This window comes from Peromyscus californicus, unplaced genomic scaffold, assembly GCF_007827085.1.
Source record: "Peromyscus californicus insignis strain IS unplaced genomic scaffold, ASM782708v3 Scaffold_2__1_contigs__length_46816999, whole genome shotgun sequence".
In the NCBI taxonomy this organism is placed as follows: Eukaryota; Metazoa; Chordata; class Mammalia; order Rodentia; family Cricetidae; genus Peromyscus; species Peromyscus californicus.
In genome coordinates this window covers 13,928,844-13,950,472 of record NW_026294540.1, presented here as the reverse complement: position 1 = coordinate 13,950,472, position 21,629 = coordinate 13,928,844, and the positions used below count along the sequence as shown (strand labels likewise).

The 21,629-nt window shown below is 52.3% G+C and overlaps 1 protein-coding gene across 4 annotated transcripts; it reads right to left on the bottom strand.

The window, feature by feature from the left end:
• Nucleotides 1–41: 41 nt before the first annotated feature.
• Nucleotides 42–20,560, bottom strand: Lrrc43 (leucine rich repeat containing 43). 4 transcript variants are annotated; one of them, XM_052755390.1, is made up of 12 exons: nt 19,719–20,560; nt 16,330–16,590; nt 14,501–14,611; nt 11,424–11,542; nt 8,886–9,124; nt 8,108–8,322; nt 7,198–7,568; nt 1,917–2,058; nt 1,525–1,713; nt 1,250–1,438; nt 893–926; nt 42–205 (listed from the first exon to the last, which is right to left on the bottom strand). In XM_052755390.1, exons 1-12 carry the CDS (start codon nt 19,833–19,835, stop codon nt 78–80), a joined length of 2,115 nt encoding a protein of 704 aa, XP_052611350.1. In that variant the 5' UTR covers nt 19,836–20,560; the 3' UTR covers nt 42–77. The 4 variants fall into 4 exon arrangements, with proteins under 4 accessions (XP_052611350.1, XP_052611349.1, XP_052611348.1 ...); XM_052755389.1 differs by having other exon boundaries at nt 7,198–7,565; nt 11,403–11,542; nt 19,719–20,559; XM_052755388.1 differs by having other exon boundaries at nt 11,403–11,542; nt 19,719–20,558.
• Between the last annotated feature and the right edge of the window lie 1,069 nt (nt 20,561–21,629).

Genomic DNA, 21,629 nt, shown 5'->3' with positions numbered 1-21,629 from the left:
CGCCCCTTCCCCCAGATCAGCCACTACACAGACACCCAAGCTCCGGCCGCAGAACAGCCTTTCTTTACTCTCCCCGGCTAGTCCACCAGGCTGAGGAATGCTTCCTCCCCCGAGCGGTACTGTTGCAGCTGGATCTGGACCTCCACGGTCAGAGGCTCCGGCTGGTACACGCTTTCGAAGGTTGGAACTGCCGTTTTTGACTTTTCTGAGAAAATAAATGTGCCAGCAGATGAGTCCCAAGGGCTGTATAGGCTGCAGGTCTCCCCCGAAACTCTAGCCCTGTTCTCTGACCTAGAGGAACTCAGCTTCTGAAAGAGATCAGGCCTAGAATGTTAGCCGGAATAAAGAGTAAGTTTAGGGGCTGGGGATTTAGCTCAGTGGTAGAGCGCTTGCCTAGCAAGTGCAAGGCCCTGGGTTCGGTCCTCGGCTCAAAAAAAAAAAAAAAAAATAAGTTCAATTGCATCTATCGAGATCATTGAATAAGGCCCAGCTGTTTGAGCTGCAAACGAAATTAGGTGCTTTTTGCCACCAAGCCTGACGGCCTGAGCTCCATCTCCAGGACGCATTTGTCCCTCTGACCTCCACGTGCAAGCCACGGCCCCCGCACAAAATAAATACATAAATAAATAAAAGAAAGAAAGAAAGACACTGAGAATGTAGCTCAGTTCGTGGAGAGCCAGGAGGACTCGGCCCACCCCTACCCCGTGCCATCGCCTTTCCGGGCACATCAGAGCCTGCGGCTGGCAGCTGCGCATTCGGGGCTCTCAGGACGACCCTGGACTTGCTGGATGGAAGTCATTCTCAGTCCCCTCATTCCTGTGGCTCTACACCCAGGATGGCCCCTTTGGCCTCGGTCCTCACCCTGCCCTCAGTAGCCGCCGGTGGGTCTTACCTTTTTTGGGAGCTTTCTTTATCTTCTTTGAATCCTGAGAGAAAGAACCACAAAGGCAGGTGCTTGCTGGGACGGATGCCGACCCTGAGACTGACTCTGGGGGCCACCCACCCATCCCTGGACCTTGGGTTCATCCAGGAACTGGGGGGAGAATTGGTTCCTGCTGACCTGGGCCACACTGGCGAGGAGCTATCACCATACCAGCGACCATCAAGGTGCCCAGGCAGCCCTGACGTACAACCAGGCCCCCCCCCAACCCAACCCCACCCCTCCTGACCTCACCCCACCCCTGCCTGGCCCAGCGAGCTGTCCGTAAGGACAGAAGAGGGGAGGCCGAGACAAAGGGCCTCTTAGTACCCTGGCATTCGTCAACTTGTCAGACTCCAGGGTGCGGACCACCCCAAAATTACACACGGTGGTCACCACTGTCTCCCCCGCCAGCAAGGGCTCCAGGTACACCAGGCCGCTGCCCAGCACGCGCAGCACCGGCGGGTCCTGGCGCAGTTCCCTGGGCGGCTCCTTTTTCTTCTTGGGCGCCTTTTTATCCTGTGGGCAGGGCCACCAGCGCAGGTGTGAGCAGGACTGGGCTGCACTGCCCTCCCTGCCCCCGAGGTGACCCGAGCAGGCCTTACCACGACCTTGGCCGCCTCCTCTGCCTTCTGTTTTTTCCCTTTTCCCTTGTCGTCCTTCCGCTTCTTGTCGTCCTTCCGCTTCTTGTCTTCTTTCTCCTTCTTGCCTTCTTTCTCCTTCTTGCCGGGCAAGAGACTCTTGGCGGGCAAGGGACTCTCGACTGGGGTTGGCAACACAGGCCAGGAGAGAATCTAGAAGACAAGATCGAGCCTCAGGTGAGCAGGGGAGGCTGGCGACTGTGGCCCCACCCCACCTTGTCCTTTCTGGAAAGGCTCTGCCAGGCAACTACGGAGGGAGCAGGGGTATGAGACCAGGACCAGAAAAAGGTCATCCGGAAGGTTGTGGACCCGGAACCCTCCAGCCAATGAGAGGCCAGAGCCCCCGCTCCGCCCACCTTCTCCTCTACGATGGTCACGGTGGTCCCGGCCAGCAGGAAGGCCTTGACCCGCACCAGCTCCTTGAGGGTATGCTTCATCTCATAGTTGCAAGGAATGACGTCCGTCCAGGGCTTTCGGACGGTGCTGAAGAGGACCGTCCTGGGGAGTGAGAGACACGCGGTGTGAAGGTCAGGGGGGCTGTGCTGGCAACCTGGGGCAAGGCTGCCAAGGGACACCCAAGAAGACAGCAAGCACCCACAAATGGTGGGGGACCAAGACCTGGGCAGGGCAAAGGAACCAGAAGGCCAGGAAGGAACACTGGCAAAGAGGCCATCAAGGACAGAGCAGAGGCGGTCTTCTGGGCATGCTCAGTGTGGAACAGCTGACACACACCAGCTAGAATACAGAAAGGTTTTTGTTTGTTTTGTTTTTGAAAGTTTCGGTGGCACATGCCTTTAATCCCAGCACTTGGGAGGCAGAGACAGGCGGATCTCTGTGAGTTCGAGGCCAGCCTGGTCTACAGAGTTCCAGGAAAGGCGCAAAGCTACACAGAGAAACCCTGCCTCGAAAAACCAAAAAAAGAAAAAAAAAAAAGTTTCACTCTATAACCTTGGCTGGCCTAGAACTCACTAAGAGCTGGAGCTGGCCTCAAACTTGAAGTAATCCCCCTGCCTCTACTTCCTCAATGCTAGAATTGCTGGTCTGTAACCACTATGGTCAACTCCAAAGTTTATAAAACAAAATCAGCAAAGTGGGAGGAAAATCATAAACACAAGTCTATGTTTAAGGGGCTGTGTTTGGACATGTGACTAAGTAAACAGCAGAAAAAAATAGACTTTAAAATAAAATGTGAGTACAGGCACATAGTGGGTCACGTGGTAGACTGCTTGCCTATATGCACCAAGCCCTGGGGTCCATCTCCAGCACTGCACAAAACCAGATGTGGTGGCACATGCCTGTAATTCCAACATCTGGGAGTAAGGAGGAGGAAGTTGAGGAATTCAAGGCTAGCCTCAGCTACATAGTAAGTTCAAGGCTAGCTTGGGCTACATGAGACCCTGTCTTAAAAAAAAAAAAAGACAAAAATATCTGAAGCCAAAAAATGGACAGACTGGACTGGAGAAATGAACAACGCAGCAATGTTGGGACAGACTTGAAAACTGGATTTCCAGACTGGCAAGATGGTTCAGTGAGTAGAGCAGCTTGCCACCGTGCCTAAGTATCTGAGTTCTACCTCTGGGGCCCACATTCGAGACAGGGAGAACCGACTCCTGAAAGTTGTCCTCTGATCCCCACATGAGCTTCACGGCTTGTCCCGTGCTCCCATAAATAAATACATGAAGTAACAAACCGTCATTTCAACAACGGGTAACACAGGAAACGTGAACAACCCTGTAAGCTAAGTGGACCTAGCAGTCGCCTACAGCAGGCCCAGCATGACAGTGGCCCACACAGGCTCTTCTCCACGGCACCCTGGACACTGGTTTTCTTCCAGGTCTTGATATGTTGCTGTGGCTGCTCCCAGATTCCTGGGTTAGAGCAATCCTCCGGCCTCCCAGATTCCTGGGTTAGAGCAATCCTCCGGCCTCGGCTTCCTGTGTAGCTGAGACAACAGGTATAGGACTCAAGAGATTTTTACCATCTTTGCTATTGGCTCTCCTCTTCCTCCTCCTCCTCCTCCTCCTCCTCCTCCTCCTCCTCCTCCTCCCTCTTCTTCACTACTGGGGATCAAACCCAGGATCTTGTACATTAGAACAAGTGCAACAGCCTGGGCCTCCCCCAGCATGACTTCATGATCTTCCAGTACACTCTTCACTGCTGCGGATTCCTAATATGCTTCCTAGACTCCTGTACAATGAAGCTTGATAGTATTAAATAATAATCTTCATTTCCCTCAGCTCTTGGCAACTGCCATCCCTTTTTTTTTGCCAATCTCTATGAGTTTGACTAAAAATCATAAAAATGGAAACATGCAGTATTTATTAATCATTTGGCTTATTTCATTAAGCAGAATGTCCTCAAGATTTACCAATATTGCCAGGCGGTGGTGGCGTACACCTTTAATTCCAGCACTTGGGAGGCAGAGCCAGGCGGATCTCTGTGAGTTCGAGGCCAGCCTGGGCTACCAAGTGAGTTCCAGGAGAGGCACAAAGCTACACAGAGAAACCCTGTCTCGAAAAACAAAAAAAAAACAACAACAACAAAAAAAGATTTACCAATATTGCCAGTGTGGTGACCCATGGCTTTAATCCCAGCACTCCAGAGGCAGAGGCAGGCAGATCTCTGAGTTTGAGACCAGCCTGGTCCAGGACAGCAGGGGCTACACAGAGAAACCCTGTCTTGAAAAACAAAACAAACAAAAAACCACCACCACCACCACCAAACCTTCCTTTCATCAAAATTCATATTAAGTGGCTAGAGGGTTGATTTGGCACTTAAGAACACTTACTGCTCTATCCGAGGACCAGGGCTCAGATCCCAGCACCCACAATTGCATGGCTCACAAATACTTGTAATTACAGCTCCAAGGGATGCGACTCCTGCTTCTGACTTCTGTGGGTACCCATACAACACACGCGGTCACGTGTTTATGTGGCAGGCCCTACACCTACTGTGGGAGCCCACAGAGGTTTCCCAGTGAGAGCTGAGCTTGCTTTACCAGCAGGGCTGAATAAGAGGATGATTGGACCACGGGTCTGGTCACCAGGTGTTTGGAAGGGTCTACACTTGGCTGTATCTAGCAAGGGGGAGGTCTTTTGCCTCGCCCCTTGGCCTTGTTATAAAAAGCCCTTTTGAATAAAGTTCTGGGCCGGTGGATAAGGATCCAGGCCCTCCCTAGGCTATCCTGTGTTTCTGTCTTTTTCTCTCCCCTCTGTCCTTCCATCTAAATCTCTTATCCCTCTCTCCTCAAGAGTACCCTGGGGTAAAAAGGCAGGGGCTGGTCCCCCACAACTCACTGCGCCATCTCCCAACCCAAGCACTCGGGCTTTGAAAGGTTCCCACCACTCTGTAACTGGTCAGAGTTCACTGGGTCTGGACAGTCTGCACAGTGTGGAATTGTAGATGTCAGGCAATGGGGCCCATGTGACCAGACTCCGATGAAAACAGAACCGCCTGGCTTAGGCAAGCTTCTCCATGAGACATCATTTCTCAAGAACTGTCACAGCTTGTTGACCTACCGTGTGACCCCAGCATGACTCTACTAAGACTGGACTCTTAGAAGCTTAAAGCCTGGGCCTGATTTCCTCCGGACTTTCCCCACATACCTCTTCATTCCTTCATTCATTCCTTCATCCATTCATTCATTCATTCGAGACACTCATTCTATAGCCCAAGCAGACCTCAAGCTCACAATCCTCCTGCTTCAGCTTCCTAAACTAGGATTACAAGCATGTATCACCATGTTCACCCTATCTCTCTCTGTTTTTGGGACAGGGTTTCTCTGTCTTAAAACTCACTCTGTAGACCAGGCTGGCCTCGAACTTACAGATATCTGCCTGCCTCTTCCCCCCAAATGCTGGGATTAAGGGTGTCGGCCAACACACCCAGCCGCTTACCCTCTCTTACTAATATTCCCCCAAGTAAAGAAGCAATGATAAAAATTTCTCCGCTTGAGCCCTGCCGAGCAGCACAGACTACAGGGGGTCCCGGTTCAATTCCCGGCATCAAAACTAAACGCAACAAAAACAGACGACTCAGAGGGGACCCCCCTCGGCTCTTGACACAGAGTCAGCTGAGTCCATCCCTGCTTCTTTCAGGGCAGTGGAATCAGGACAGCTGCTTCCCTGCTCCGTCACCTCCATCATCCCTGGGAGCGGAGGCCCCAGAATCCAGGCAACACCAGCTCCCGGGATCTCAGCAAGTTTAGATCGGGTACTCAGCAGAGGTTTAAACTCGGTGCAGCTCGGTCCTAGGGATGTTCTGCAGACACTGAGGCTCGGGTTCCCTCCCAGCACCACCAAGCCCAAGAACTCTTACAGCCCATGTTAGAAGCTAACCTCTTACTCCCCAGGAGCCCAGAGTGGCAAAGCCCACGAAAGGTCAAAGCCTGTGAATCAGAGCTCAGCCACGTTATGTTTAAATAGCCACATTGTTTCCTGCATTCTTATGAAAGCCAGCAGGAAATTCATCACTTGGATACATACCAAGATGTGTTTGTGTGCGTGGGTGCGTGCATGAGTGCATGAGTGTGTGCGTGCTCACACGTGAAAAAAAATGAGTGTGTGCGTGCTCACACGTGAAAATTGGGTTTACTAGGCAACAAAAACCTAGTTGGTAGGACTGGTGGTGCCTGGAATTTGAGCTACTCAGGGGCTGAGCCAGGAAGATCACAGGTTCAAGGCTGGCCTAGGAAACTTAGTGAGTCTTTGTATCCAAGCACAAAGGGAAAAAAGGCTGGGGATGGGGGCTCCGCCATAGAGTGCTTGTCTAGTGGCATGAGGCCATTGCTTCAGCCTCTAGGACTGCAACCAAAACAAAGAACCTAGTGCCTGGAACCGAGTGCCCTCGCTACCTTTTCTATGAACACATCCCAGATGGATTGAAAAGCTAAAGGGGGCTGGAGAGACAGCGCAGAGATTAGGAGCACCCGCTGCTGCTCTTGCAGAAGACCCAGGTTCGGTTCCCAGCACCCACATGGCAGTTCACAACCAGCTGTAACTCCAATTCCAGAGGATCCTGTAACCTCTGGACTCCTCAGGCATCAGACACATATGCAGTACACTTATGTACATGCAGGAAAAATACTCATACACAGAAAGTAATCACGTTTGGTGTTTTTGTTTGTTTGTTTGTTTTTTAAAAGAAAAGCTATAAGAATCCAATTCCAGCCAGGCGGCAGTGGCGCTTCCCTTTAATCCCAGTTCTTGGGAGGCAGAGCCAAGCGGATCTCTGTGAGTTCAAGGCCAGCCTGGTCTACAGAGTAAGATCCAGGACAGGCTCCAAAGCTACACAGAGAAATCTTGTCTCAAAAAACAAAACAAAACAAACAAACAAAAAACAAAAAAAGAATCCAGTTCCAATAGCTGAGATGGAAGCTGTCCCACATCTTCTCCATTGACAGGAGAGTCGATCTTTCAAAGAATTTTACCCCCCCACCCCCAGGCATCTGGAGGTCCGTTGTACTGAGGGGAAGGTTGGGGCTCCAGAAAAGAAGGGTCTGTGGCTAAGCCCAAACCTACCTCTAGCTCACAGCCTACAGGCGGGCTAATGAGAAGGCCCGGCCTCGGTAATTCTGCAGCCCTGGCTGGCCCAGCCACCACGGTTACCCCACCTACCCCAGCCACCTTCTACCCTTACCCCGGGGACGGACAGAGCCGTGCATCTATGCGTGGCCGCAGCTTTGACAATTCTTCTGAAGAGTCAATGGACTGCGGCAGGGGGGCGGAGCGGATGGAAATGGTCGTCTCCGACTCCTCCATATCCGTTATCCCAGACTCTCCGGAGTCCTCGGCCATCAGATTCATCTCAGCTATAAACTCAGACATCTCCTGGGACACGTCCTTGGGAGACTCTTGGCGCGTCTTCTGACGGCCACCCTGGCGGGGCTGGCGGACCTGGCGGGCTGGGCGCTGGGGCCCCGCGGGGCGGCCCACCGACAGAACCTCCTGTTGGTCCTCCTCGTGACCCTCCTCATCTAACTGCACCGTGCTGGAGGAGGGCTCGATCTGCTAGCAAAAGACAAACAAGCCTCAGTGAGTGTGGACACGGGCAAACGTCTGGGTACCTTATGGATCTGTGGTGCTGGAGATGGAGCGCAGGGCCAGGCAGGCGCTTTACCACTTAGCCATATCCCAGCCCTATACCACCTTAAAGCATGATCCGACACACCAACTTAGGAGGCGGAGACAAAGGCCATCTGAACAAATATGACAGGCTTCTCCACGTGGTGTCCTTGGGTTTGCCTGAGATGCAGAGGCCGGGAGGGAGATCTTGTAGAGTGGGCCAGGGACAACCGACTTGAGGGGAAAAGTCTGCTCTGCTTCCTGAGGTGTCACAGGGACAGGAGGTGAGCATGACTGAGACTCACTCTGCCTGGGGGAAGGGGCAAGCAGGCAGAAACCAGGTCCCTGAATGGAGGAGATGCATGATGCTGTGTTGGAGATTTTTTTTTGGGGGGGGGTGGTAAAAAGCTGTTCCGTGTGCACACAAAAGCATGCAGGCCTGCCTGTGTGAAGCCCCCTCCGCCCCCCAGACTGGCAGGGCATACCTCAGCCAGAACGCTGTCAGGCTGCATCTCGGCCATCGCGCTGGCGAAGGCCTTCTTTTCGCCTTCCTCGTCCTCCACGAAGTCATAGGTCACATAATAGCTGTAGCTGATGAAGGGGCCATCAGGTCCCGGCTCCGGGTCCAAGATAGAGGTGTCCATCACCCCCCTGACATTTCCAATGGTCACCACAAACTGTGCCTCACATGCCAACATGTCTGCAAGGAGTAATTAATGGCAGGCTTGAGGGACCGGGGCTGGAGTAGGGAAAAGCAAAGACATAGGTCTGGTGACCTCCCCACCCCGCACAGTTAGAGCCCCCCGACTCTGCCAAGTTCGGTGGGAGTGAGCTGTTAGATACTCTGAAGCCTTGTTTTCCCATTTGCCCAATGGGGGTGCTGAGAGGTGCGTGACAGAGACAGTTCTGAGAGACAGAGAGAGACAGAGACAGGTGGAAAACCTCTGCTACCCCAGCTGGTGTCTGTGACTGCGGCTACCGCTGCCCCCGTCACAAGTCACACCGCTTGGACTGTCCAAGGGCTCTCATGCACCTTGTATCAGGAGCCACAAGGGGGTGATGTCAAGCCACCACAGAAACAAGATCTACACGGAACAGAAGCCGCCCCAAGTCCCGACAACCACGGGGGTCCTACATAGAGAAAGCCCAACCAAGGTAGCTTAGTGTACCCGACCCTGGGTTCAAGGGCAAACAGAGAGTTGCTGGCGAGCTTCTGGGACTGAGGTGGGTGAAACAGAGACCGGGGACGTGTGAGGCACCTACCACCGTGAATGCTGAGTCCCCGAAACTGGTGCTTCTCGCTGGGGGACACGGTGATGTCATCCAGCACGCAGAGGTGTGTCAGGCTGTCCACGGTAAAGCCACGGTAGTATGGCACCAGGGCCAGTGGGTTCCCCTGCAGCACTAGCAGCCTCAGGTGCTGCAGGGTGCTGAGCCCCCCTAGCATGCTCTGCAGGTCCGTCAAGTCGTTGAAGCTCAGGTCCAGGGAGACGAGTTTGGGCCTGGAAGGTTGGCCACGCTACTGGTTAGGAAGTTCGGTGAGCGGGGGTACAGCACTCTGGGCTACACGCCTTGTTCTGTCCCTGGACCCAGATCAGCTCTGGAGTGTGCGTCTCCTTTCTCATCCAGCACACAGCCTGAGTTCCTGGACTCTCCCAGCGCCCCCCCCCCCACCTCACTTCCACCTGCACCTCCCTCTCTGTTAACTAGCAGCCTAGTGCCGTGCCTCTAGAACATGCTGGAAGCCGCTGGAGGAGGGTGGGGAGGAGGGGGAGTGTGGGGATCAGGAAGAAGGGTGCACTGGGCTGTGGCACCCAGAGATAACGGAGCTGGAAATCTCTCTTCAAAGCCCTAAGGGCCATGGCCACGGGGAGCTGGCCAGCTCACGTTCTAGGGGACACGGGAGAAGAAGAAAGAGTATTCCAGTGTGAGCACGTGAGACAGGCAGGCAACGATGAAGCCCAGGCCTCCGGTGGGGACCAAGACGCAGGAACAGGTAGAGTTCTGTCCGGTGCCACAAGCCACAGAGCAAGCCGACTCTGAGACCAGAAGCCGAAGAAGCACCAGGGAATATTGTCCCGGCAAATGTCATGGTCTCCCCAGCGCCCTTCCCACTGGCTGAACCCAGCCTCTTCCCAGGCCTGATCTGCTGTGACAGTCGCTGGCCAGTCCCTGGAAAATGGCATGAGGAACACCGCAGGGGATTGTCGCAGGCCCTGAACAAAGTCACCCTTCCTCAAGAGAACTGGCGAGAACTGGAGTCCCAGGAAAGAGTCTCCCTTTTAACTAACAGGGAACGGTGGGTTTCATGCAAGCTTCTTGTGAAGTCCAGAGCTGGCATTAAGTCCAAGGTTATGGTATATATTTTGAATCAAAAAGCCAGATACTTGCTCTCAGTCAACGGCATGAACCTAAATTGGCTCTCCCAGGAAGATCAAGTTCGGGAGATAAGAGGGTGTGTGTGTGTGTGTGTGTGTGTGTGTGTGTGTGTGTGTGTGTGTGTGTGTGTGTGTGTGTGTGTGTGTGTGTGTGTGTGTGTGTGTGTGTGTGTGTGTGTGTGTGTGTGTGTGTGTGTAGGGGGTCCTGTCTGTCTTGTTTGCTGAAGGCAGAGGACAATGGAGGAAGGAACCCCAGTGAGCCGAGAGACTATGCAGATTGGCTGAGAACAGCAGAGGAAGCCTGAGCCTGAGGTCACCAGAGAGGGCCTTCCTTTCCCACGACACCTTCCGTCTCCAAGAGGCAATGGTTGAACCGTCCTTGAGACACTGGGGCAGGGGTGAAGGAAGGAGATCAGGAGTTCTACCATATCTTAACTGTGTGTTGAGTTTGAGGCAAGCCTGGGCTACATTAGATCCTGTCTTCCAAAGAAAGGGGATGAGGGGAAGGAGAGGTGAGGGGAGACATGGAGAAGGGGCAGTATAAAACCCCTCCTATGGAAATACCCTCAGGTGCTGAAGTCCTGGGGCTCTTGCCAGGGGCCATCCTTCTGTCCCAACTCCCTGTGACAGACCGCCTTTTATAAGTGGCATCTGGCTGGGGCGGTGGTGGCACGAGCCTTTAATTCCAGCACTTGGGAGGCAGAGGCAGGGCAATCTCTATGAGTTTGAGGCCAGCCTGGGCTACAAAGCAAGTTCCAGGACAGCCAGAACGGTTACACAGAGAAGCCCTATCTCGAAAAACAAAACAAAACAAAAAGTGGCCTCTGATCTCTTCATACTTCTCGCATCCCGAATTTTCAGTTTTCAGCTGTTAATCCACCAAGGAGACAAAAACTGAGGATGGGAAGGGTGCCCTGCACAAGCTCTAATGGACTTCAGCAACAATGGAGCACCCCAAAAGTTGTCTCTAAGACAGTGGTTCTCAGCCTCGGGTGGTCTGCTCCTTGGAAGACCTTGGGCTGTGCCTCTCCAGATTTTTGATGACCATGAGGAAGGGCAGGGAGAGGCAGAGCCCCACTAGCACCCAGCAGAGCAGCTGGAGGCCAGTTTCCTGCTAAATGTCCCCCAGACTGAAAGCATGAAACGTCACAGGGCTAAGCTGAGGACCCCGGTCATCAAGTATGGATTCCACTCATCGCTACCGGCCCCGGGCATCCGTGTCCTTCCTGGAGTTTCAGTGGGATATTATGATTGAGTGAGAACATAAACTCCTAGTGTGGCCTTAGCAGCCATGTAGAAGTCACAGAACAAGCAGGGTCGAGTTACCCACACCCTCTCCTGCCCCTGCACCCCGCACACACACACCCCCCCCCCCCCCGTTTCTCCCAGCCTCCCAAGTTACCAGTTGTTGGAGGTGACATACAGACTCTGCAAAGGGCCCAGCAGTTTGTTGTGGCCTAGCCCCAAGTGCTGCAGGTTCGGGGGTGCGGGTGAGCACAGACACTCCATGCTGCTGATCAAGTTGCCGTACAGCTCCAGCACCTGAGAAGGGGCAGCGTCAACCGTGACTTGGAGGGGTTTGTCTCACTCACCACAGGCCACCCCCTACTCCTGCCCTGGGAGAGGCAGAAGGGAGTTGGGGTTGCCAACTTGCTTAAAAAAAATACAGTAGGGGCTGGAGAGATGGCTCAGAGGTTAAGAGCACTGACTGCTCTTCCAGAGGTCCTGAGTTCAATTCCCAGCAACCACATGGTGGCTCAGAACCATCTGTAATAAGATCTGGTGCCCTCTTCTGGCCTGCAGTCATACATGCTGTAAACATAATAAATAAATAAATCTTAAAAAAGAAAATACAGTAAGAGGCTGGGGTGTAGCTGGACTGGATGAGACCTTACCTAGCACGCACAGGACCCCGAGGGCCATCTCTACTACTGAATAACCTAGCGGGTGGTATCCTCCTGTAATCCCAATATTTGACAGGCAGAGGCAAAGGATAAAGAGCTCAAGGTTTCCAGACAGTGGTGGTGGCGCACGCCTTAATCCCAGCACTTGGGAGACAGAGGCAGGTGGATCTCTGTGAGTTCAAGGCCAGCCTGGTCTACAGAGTGAGTTTGAGGACAACCAGGGCTACATAGAGAAACTCTGTCTTGGAAAAAAACAAACAAATAAACAAACAAACCACAAAAAAAACAAAAAACAAAAAGAGTTCAATATCATCCTCGACGACATAGAGAGTTTGACTCTGGGCTAGAATACAGGAGACCCTGTCTGGAAAAAACAAAAGTGTGGGGGGGGGGTCTGAGAATTAATACAAGCCCTTGCTGTGCAAGCCTGCTGACCTGAGTGTGATGCCCAAATCCCAGAGAGGAAGGACAGACACAATTGTAAAGCTGTCCTCTGACACATGTACCACGGCACACGTGACACCCCCCCCCAACAAAACAATAACATTTAAAACAAAAAAATTTACTGTAGGAAGAGTGGGTGAGGCGGCATGGACCTCCAACCCCAGTACTCAGGACTCTGAAACAGAAGGTTCTCGAGTTCCTGTCTCCCTTGGGCTACACAGAAATTCCAAGTCAGCCTAGACCACACAGCACCACCTTGCTCAAAAGAGAAATCAAATGGGGGGTGGGTGGGTGGGTAGGAAGAACATGCTGCCCCAGCTGGGGAAGGTTCTTTACAGTTTGGAAGGGGAGGTGGAAGGGAGTGGTGGGTCAGATGCATACAGTCTAGAATCCTCTTTTTTTCCCCAGTTTTTCGAGACAGAGTTTCTCTTGTGTAGTTTTGGTGCCTGTCCTGGATCTTGCTCTGTAGACTAGGCTGGCCTCGAACTCACAGAGATCCACCTGGCTCTGCCTCCTGAGTGCTGGGACTAAAGGCGTGTGCCACCCCCTAAAACCTTCTTAACCCATGGGAATACACAGGGGCGGGGTGGGCCACAGAATAAGCCCTGATTTAGCAACATCTTTTTCTTCACGTGTACTTGACTAAGGCCCATCTGGTACTGTCTTGAGCACGGGCTGGGACAAGGCACCGAGTCTCCTCTCGGCATTGACCGTCAGTGGGGCCTTCTTGATACGCTTAGCATGAGAAAGTCTGGTCTTATCTGAGGTGCATGTGCGTGTGCGTGTGTGTGTGTGTGTGTGTGTGTGTGTGTGTGTGTGTGTGTGTGTGTGTGTGTATGTGTGTGTGTGTGTGTAGAGGCCAGGAGACAGCCTCAGCTTCCTCAGAAGTCACTTCCTTTGTTTTTTGAAACGGTCTCCCATTGACCTGGAACTTACTATACAGACAGGCTGGCTGGCCGGAGTGTCTCAGTGATCCCCCTGTCTCTGCCTCCCCAACACTGAGATTAATAGCACACCCCACATTTTCCACACGGGTTCTGGAGAGCCAGCTCAAGTCTCCATGCTTGTAAGGCAATCCCTTTACCCAGAGCTGGCTCCCCAGCCCCTCACCTATTGTTTTAACACGGTGAAGTTCAGATCCTGCAAATCTGCCGTTTCAAGCATACAGTTCACAGCTTTAATTACACTCACAATGCCAGTTCCCACCATCACCTCAAACAGACCTTTGAAAGAAACAAAACAAGCAAACAAAACCCCCTCTAAGCAGTAAGTTCTCCGGGATCTTCCCGGGCCCCGGGACCTCTACTGGCCTCTGTTTTGTGGACTTTCCCCTTCTACATATTGCGTTAAGTGCAATTATACCTAAGATCCCTCTCTCGGGGCTGGAGAGATGGCTCAGCGGTTAAGAGCACTGGCTGTTCTTCCAGAGGACCCGGGTTCAACTCCCAGGACCCACACATGGCAGTTCACAACTGTCCATGACTCCTGTTCCAGGGGACCCGACATCCTACACAGACATACATGCAGGCAAAACACCAATGTACATAAAATACAAATAAATAAATTATTTAAAAAAATCTCTCTTTGAAATCTTGTTTCATTCATCTAGTGTGATGTTTTCTTCCTTTTTTTTTTTTTTAATAAGTGAACAATATTCCATTGCATGGAGAGACCACATTTTGTTTATCTGTTCATGTGGCCACAGGTCTCAGGTCATTGTTGTGAGTAGCAGGGCTAGGAAACAAGACCTTCCCTGGGTCCGTCCTTCCTTCCTGTTCTTGTGGGCATGCGCCCTGGATGGGAGGGAACTGCTGAGTTCAATAGAATTATGTTACTTTTTAAGAAACATGACCTGTTGTTTTGTTTGTTTGTTTATTTGTTTGTTTTTCAAGACAGGGTTTCTCTGTGTAACCCTGGCTGGCCTGGAACTCACTCTGTAGACCAGGCTGGCCTGGAACTCAGTGAGATCCACTTGCCTCTGACTCCTGAGTGCTGGGATTAAAGGCGTGTGCCACCATCGCCCGGCCAAGACCTATGTTTTAGAAGCCTGGGGCTGGTTCTTAGCACACAGCCACCCTGGCCAGAGCCATGCGGGGCAGGTTAAGAGCAGGCCCTCCTGAGCTGCCCTGAGCCTCCGTAACAGAACCTGTACCTTCAATGTTGGGGGCAGATTGTTAGCATCGATGTCCTCAATTTCGTTGGCACTCAGAATCAACTCCTCCAGCTTTAGAAATTTCAAGAGGTCTTTATCCACCAGACTCACCTGGAAGGAGAGGAAGGGAAACTGAGGACTCGGGCGAGCCAGGCAGCACTGGATGTTCACCCAAGAAAGGTAGCAGCAGTGTTAGCTACTGTCCTGCTGCTGTGACAAAACCCCATGACAAAGCAACTCGAGGAGTTTATGTTGGCTTATGGCTCCAGAGGGCTAGGTGTTCATAACGGAGGGGAAGGCCTGGCAGCCGGCCGGAAGCTGAGCCATCACACTCCAACCACATACAGGAAGCAGAGAGAACAAGGAAGTGGGGTGAAGCTACAGGCCCTCAAAGCCCACCCTCAGGGATGGACTTCCTCCAGCAAGGCTGCCCCTCCCAAAGGTTCCACTCCCTCCCCAAAAGAACTGGGGAACAAGTGTTCAGACACCCAAGTCTGTGGGGGACATCTCTCAGTCGGAGTACCGCTACTGGTCATCCATTCCCAGGTAAGCCCCAGGTCCACCCACTTCCCACCCTTTCCTCTCCTACATCACCGCCCACAGGGTACGGTTTTGAGGGTTAAAGGGACCTCTTCCAGCCCAGCCCTGACTCTAAAAGCAGGCTTTTCTTTCCAGGCCAGTGTCCTGTGTCCATCCTATGTTGGGTCATGGGACTCTTGTGAAAACAAGAATCCTTCTTCTGTCTACACAGCACATGAGCCCAAGGAACTACGGCTGTAAGGGGGACCAACCCTCAGGGCAATTCCATCTTGCTGCCAGCTGCCATTTAGCTGTTCTTGAGGCCAAGCAAACAGTGTTTCCTGAGACCAGCAGAGTTTCTGGAGCACACATAACACTCACTGCATGGTCTGGTTTTGTCTGCACCCTGTAGTCCGAGCCTGTACTCAGGCTTGCCTAGGTCCCTCTGTGTGCTCAGAGGCAAACAAAAGAGGATTTTGGTAAATGGGAGAGTGGAAGGATGTAGGGAGGTCTGGGCAGGGAGGCGAGTGTTTGCATCCATCATTTCCATCAGCAACTCAATAAACACAGTAGACTCACCAACATGAATTTCAGTGAGTCATTCTTGGGGCTGTTGGCACTTCCTGTAAAATTTTACATCTTCCCAAGAAAATCATGTAACAGTTGCCCTGCCTGGTCTCCCAGAATGACTGTGGGTCAGACGGAGCAGGGAGCAGGACCTACCAGCTGCCTCCTCACCCTACCCGTGAATCCCAATTTCCTGTGGCCTCAGGACACCAGAGGCCCTTCCAGGCTGAGCTTCTCTTTCGTACACTGACCGAGTCTCCTAGTTTGCCCAGGATTGAGGGGAGGGTTCCCCCAGGACTCAGAAAGTCCCAGACAAAATGGTATGAATGGGTCACAGGAGAAGGAAAGACCCAGGAAGGCTAGGTGTCTTTCCCATTTTTATGTCTTATTAATATGACAGCTTTTGAAAAGCAGACCTGCTTGATGTTAGCCAGCCCTCTCCAGGTCCTCTCTCCACACTCTAAAAAGAAACATTGTGGTCCCTTGAAAGGTCCCGAGTAAAACTGGGGGAGGACCCACTGTAGAGAGTGCAAGGAGTTAGCCAAAGGGGATCCAGGACTGAGCTCCTCCGGGGTTAGAAACGGAGAGACAGACAGCAGATGGGGTTAGAGGGACAGAGTTACACAACCAAGGTCACCGAGGCCCTCCTGTTGCCCAAGGAGAGTTCTAATGGACAGGGTCCCCCAGGACCAGCTCCCGAGGCTGCCCGCTCCCTCCCTCCCAGAGCTCAGCCCCACACTTACCCCCTTGTCCACTACCCGCAGGGACCGGAAATAGGAGTAGAAAAAAGTGTCTTTGATCATCAGCGGATGCTGGATGGCCAGTTCTCTCAGGAAACGGTCCTCAGCACTGGAGTCCTTCATCAAAACCCAGGGAGAGTGGGTGCTGCGGACCAAGCCCAGCAGGGTCTCCACAGTCTCCTCCTGGGCGCTCACTGTCTCTTCCTCCTTGGGGACCAACTCCCTCCAGGTTCGCCATCTTTGAGGAAGAAAGCGTGACTTATTCTGCAGAGGTAGAGAAGGAAGGCCTTTTCACGTTGATTTATTGGGTTGTGCCTGGGTGTGTGTTCATGTGTCCACCCCAGCAAGTGCGCGTGGAGCTCTGTATTAGTCAGGGTTCTCTAGAGAAACAAAGCATGCATGAAACCACACATGCACACGGGATTAAAGGGGACTTATCAGAGTGGCTTTACAGACTGCGGCAGTCCAACAATGGCTGTCTACCGCGGAAGGTCCAAGAATCCAGTAATGGTGCAGGCTACAAGGCTGGATGTCTCAGCTCATCTTCAGTGTGTGCCAGAATCCTGAAGAAGTCGGCTCTAATGCCAGTGAAGAGAGCTAGAGCAAGCGGGCAAAGAGAACCAGCTTCCTTCTTCATGTCCTTTATATAGGTTGTCAGCAGGAGGTGTGGCCCCCGTTGAAAGTGGGTCTTCCCACCTCAAAAGATCCAGATGAGCCGGGCAGTGGTGGCCCCTGCCTTTAATCCCAGCACTCGGGAGGCAGAGGCAGGCGGATCTCTGTGAGTTCCCAGCCTGGTCTCCAAAGCGAGTTCCAGGAAAGGCGCAAAGCTACACAGAGAAACCCTGTCTTGAAACAAAACAAAACAAAACAAAAAAACAAACAAAAAAAGATCCAGATGAAAAGTGGATCTTCTTGCCAGGTGGTGGTGACACACACCTTAAAAAAACCCAGCACTCAGGAAGCAGACTCAGGCAGATCTTTGTGAGTTCGAGGCCAGTCTGATCTTCAGAGTGAGTTCTAGGACAGCCAGAGCTACACAGAGAAACCCTGTCTCAAAAAACTGAAAAACAAAAAAACAAAGTGGTCTTCTCACTTCAGATGACTTATTTAAGGGAAAAAAAATCCCTTACAGATATACTCAGCTACTTGGATTTTAGTTAATTCTGGATGCAATCAAGAATAGCCTTCCTGGGCTCAGAGAACGATCTTCAGGAATTGCTTGTCTCTTATCACTTGGTTCCCAGGGATCAAATGCAGCTCATCATGGTTGACAGGAAGAACCTTACACACTGAACTGTCACATTGGTCCTGCCTGTCCGAGACAGGGTCTTATGTAGATCAGGCTGGCTTTGAACTCACTGCATAGCTGACGGACGGTTACCTCGAACCCCTCGATCCTCCTGCTTCTACCTCCCAAGCTGAGGGACTATAGGCATGCACCCCCCACATGAGGTGTGATGAGATGTGGGAGCTCAAACCCAGGGCTTTGTGAATGCTAGAAAAGACTACCAACCAAGCTATATGCCTGGCACATGATAATTATTTGTGGGGGCAGAGTTTTGCAGTGTAGCCCAGGCTGGCCTTGAACTCTCAATTCTCCTGTCTCGGCCTCCCAAGTACTGAAATTACTGATGTGCGCCACCACACCTAACAAGACAGAATAGTTCAAAGACCAAGTTCCTGTTTTCACATCACTCTGGAGTTGGGAACTTTGAACGTGCAAAACAGAATATAGATTTGGGGCCTGGAGAAGTGGTTCAGTCAGTAGTTAAGAACACTTCCGCTCTTCCAGAAGACCCAAGTTCAGTTCCCGGCACCCATCTTAGGCAGCTCAAAAGTGCCTATAATTCCAGCCTCGGGAGATCGAATGCACTCTTCCAGCCTGGGAGCATCCGCCCTGACAGGCACATACCCACACAGAGACATACGATTACGAATAATGTAATGAGGGGTTGTGGATTTAGCTCAGTGGTAGAGCGCTTGCCTAGCAAGCACAAGGCCCTGGGTTCGGTCCTCAGCTCCGACAAATAAAAGAATAATGTAATGAATCAATGCAATAAAAGGAGATTCCATGTTTGACAGGGCACTTTATGCATGTGTACAGGAGGCTGGGTGGGCAATCTGGGAAACTGAAGATTCACAGAGGGAAGGCTTTCTGAAGAGGCGGCAACGTGAAAGGTGAAACCTGAGTAAAAGATGAGTCTGCTCCTCGGAATTCACTCCCTCCAGGTGACGGTTGAAATCCGGCTCTTCAGATTTTATGGGCTGGTTTTCTTTGGTGCTGGGGGGTGGGACTAAAGTCCTCACCCTGGACAAACACTCACCCAAAACCCTCTGCCACTTAGCCTCATCTCTCCCTAGATGTTCCAAAGCTTAGAACAGTGCCTAGTACAGGGGAGGCATTCAGCCTGCGTCCGTTGACCAAACAAATGGAGTGTGTCCCTGATGGGTGTCTGTTTGCCTCTATAGAGGGAAGGCCAGTTTGGCTGTTTTACTTGGGTAGAGCATAGGGTAGGTCCAGCTGACAGCCAAGACCCCATCTGGCTGATTCCGACCTCTTAAGACACATCTGACAGACCTCTAAATCTAACCGTGCTTCTCATCACCACCCTGTGCACCCAGCTGATGACATCGGCCACGGTCTCTCTGCATACTGAGCAGGATGAATGCACAAGCGAAGGCAATAGAGAAAGGACCTTCCTGCCCTGTCGGACCAGATTTTTTTTCCTCCAGTTGTGCTGACTGTGCCCTTGGCTGGATTTCCCTCAGTCTCTCCTCAGCCTGGAAGCGGGGCCGAGGTCATGGAGCACCTAGGCTTTCCAGCTAGAGGAGGGAGGGGGACAGGGATGGAGGGCCAGAAGACCCTTCCCACAGGAGTCCTCAGAAAGAGGAAAGCTAGCCCTGTGGCCCCAGAGCACAGGGGAACCATTCCCTCTACATCTTCTCATGAGGGGCTGCAGAGCACACTGTTCAAGACCAAAGCTCTTCCTTCACTCAGGGATCTCTTCACTCTGGCATCTGGAGGCTGGCCAGCCGGGTGCTCTAGGCTAGCACGAGGCCAAAGGTCAGCTTGATGTGCTGGGTCCGTCCATTCCAGGTCGGTGCCCCCATAGCAAGGTGAGCACTTAGCCCCTGAACCCCTTCAGTGTTCCAGTCCCCACGGTTCACCCCAACTCCCAAATCAGCCAATGCCCAAACGACCACATCCAAACCTCTCCCCAGACCTGAAACTCGTATCTGAGCATCTCCTGACCCCTAGGGCAGCCCAGGTCCCAGCTAGGTACCACCTACTCCAGTCTACTCCCTGTGGCTACTCCGGCTCAGTCCCAGGTCCACCTCTGCTGGACCCTTGCCTCCCCTCTCCCTCCCACCCCCGCGTGGGGAGCACGCACCCAGCTCCCGGTGCCACACGGGAATTCACGCAGACACAGCTTCCGAAGGTGCTCGTGCACAGCGGTGCTCAAGGTCCCGGTCTTTCTTTCGCTGGCGCTGGAGTCTCTGGTCTCCATGCTGCCTGAGGCAGGCTCGTTGCTAGGCAACCGCCAGACGCGTTACCCTGGATGCAAAGAGCAGGTGGAAGCCAACTCGTCCCAGTTATCAAAGCCCCCAGCTAAGCTCCTCCTACCAGGCCAGCTGCGAGAGCACCTACAACAGCAGGTGGTGGGCGCCGCTTAGGGGATTCTTTCTCTCCTCCCAAAGATCGACTGTGGAAAGTGCCGACCGATGTCCCCACTCGGCAGATCAAAAGAGGCAACATTAGTGCAAGGTTAAACATTTTAGGACTCCAATCAGGGGATCCCAGCATGGTTCTCCCTATCTAACCATTTGAGCGCCAGACCCATTTTAGACTCATCCAATCTTATCTTGCCATCATCCCCTGAATCACCTCCTCCACATAGCAGGGGCTCTCCCTCCGCCCGTGGTCTCTGAAATTAATGGGATGAGATGACTCTAATCAGGAAACGTAACATCTTTGTTGAGGTATGATTTAGGTACCCTAAAACTCAAAAGCGCCCAGTTCTGTGATTTTTGTTGTATTCATAGTGCAACTGTAATCTGCTTTGTACCACTGTGATCTTATCGTTTCTCCTCAAGTTGCAAAGCATGAAGCCAACGGCCATTGTACCATCTGCTCAGCCAATGGCCAACGGTGATTCACTTTCACTTTGGGGATCTATCTATGCATTTGCTGGCTTCTTCCAAAGGTGGAGCCATATTATGCGAGATTTTTTTTTTTTTTTTTTTTACAAGACAGGTTTTCTCTGTATAACAGGCCTGGCTGTCCTGGAACTCACGCTGTAGACCAGGCTGGCCTGGAACTCACAGAGATCTGCCTGGCTCTGCCTCCCAAGTGCTACGATTATTTTATTTTTATTAAAAGATTTTCAGCCGGGCGGTGGTGGCGCATGCCTTTAATCCCAGCACTCGGGAGGCAGAGCCAGGCGGATCTCTGTGAGTTCGAGGCCAGCCTGGGCTACGAAGTGAGTTCCAGGACAGGCGCAAAGCTACACAGAGAAACCCTGTCTCGAAAAACCAAAAAAAAAAAAAAAAAAAAGATTTTCTATTCATTTTATATACCAACCACAGATTCCCCCTCTCCTCCCTCCTCCTGCCCCCCCCCCCTCAGACTTCCCCCCAACCTACCCCCATTCCCACCTCTTCCAAGGTCTCTCACAGGGAGTCAGCAGAGCCTGGTACATTCAGCTGAGTCAGGACCAAGACCCTCCTGCCTGCATCAAGACTGCATTAGGTGTCCCACCACAGGCACTGGACTCCATAAAGGCAGAGTGCTGGGATTAAAGGCGTGCACCACCCCCACCCCTACCCCCACCCCCACCCCACTGAGATTTATTTTTCTTTTTATGTCTTTTTTCTTTATCTGTATTGTTTTCCAGAGTCATCCACGGAGCCCAGGCTGGTCTCAAACTCACTCGGTAGCGGAGGAGGACCTTGATCTGACCCTTCCCCCCCACCTCCCGAGTGCTGGGGCTCCAAGCATGTACCATCGCGCCTGGCTTCATATCTGTCTCATCGTGCATCAGGCTTCATTACAGTCCTTTTAGACTTTAGTTTGTGTGTGAGTATTCTGCCTGCCTGTAAGTTTGTGTACTACGTGCAAGTCCGGTGTCTAGAGAGCCACAAGAGGGTGTTGGATCCCCTAGGACTGACGTTCAGACAGTTATGAGCTACCATGTCAGTCCTGGGAACCGAACTGGGGTCCTCTGGAAGAGCAGACTGTGCTCGTAACTGTGGAACCATCTCTCCACTCCCTCCCCCCACCATCAGTGGTTTTAAGTTTTACT

What these genes read in the sequence shown, in the direction of transcription:
- Lrrc43 (XM_052755388.1), bottom strand. Translation starts at nt 19,835, where the DNA reads ATGGAGACCAGAGACTCCAGCGCCAGCGAAAGAAAGACCGGGACCTTG. An exon ending in CGTGTGGCACCGGGAGCTGG is followed by an intron (nt 16,591 to 19,718) that starts GTGCGTGCTCCC and finishes CTACCTCTGCAG; the next exon opens with AATAAGTCACGCTTTCTTCC. An exon ending in TATGTCACCTCCAACAACTG is followed by an intron (nt 9,125 to 11,402) that starts GTAACTTGGGAG and finishes CCAACCTTCCAG; the next exon opens with GCCCAAACTCGTCTCCCTGG.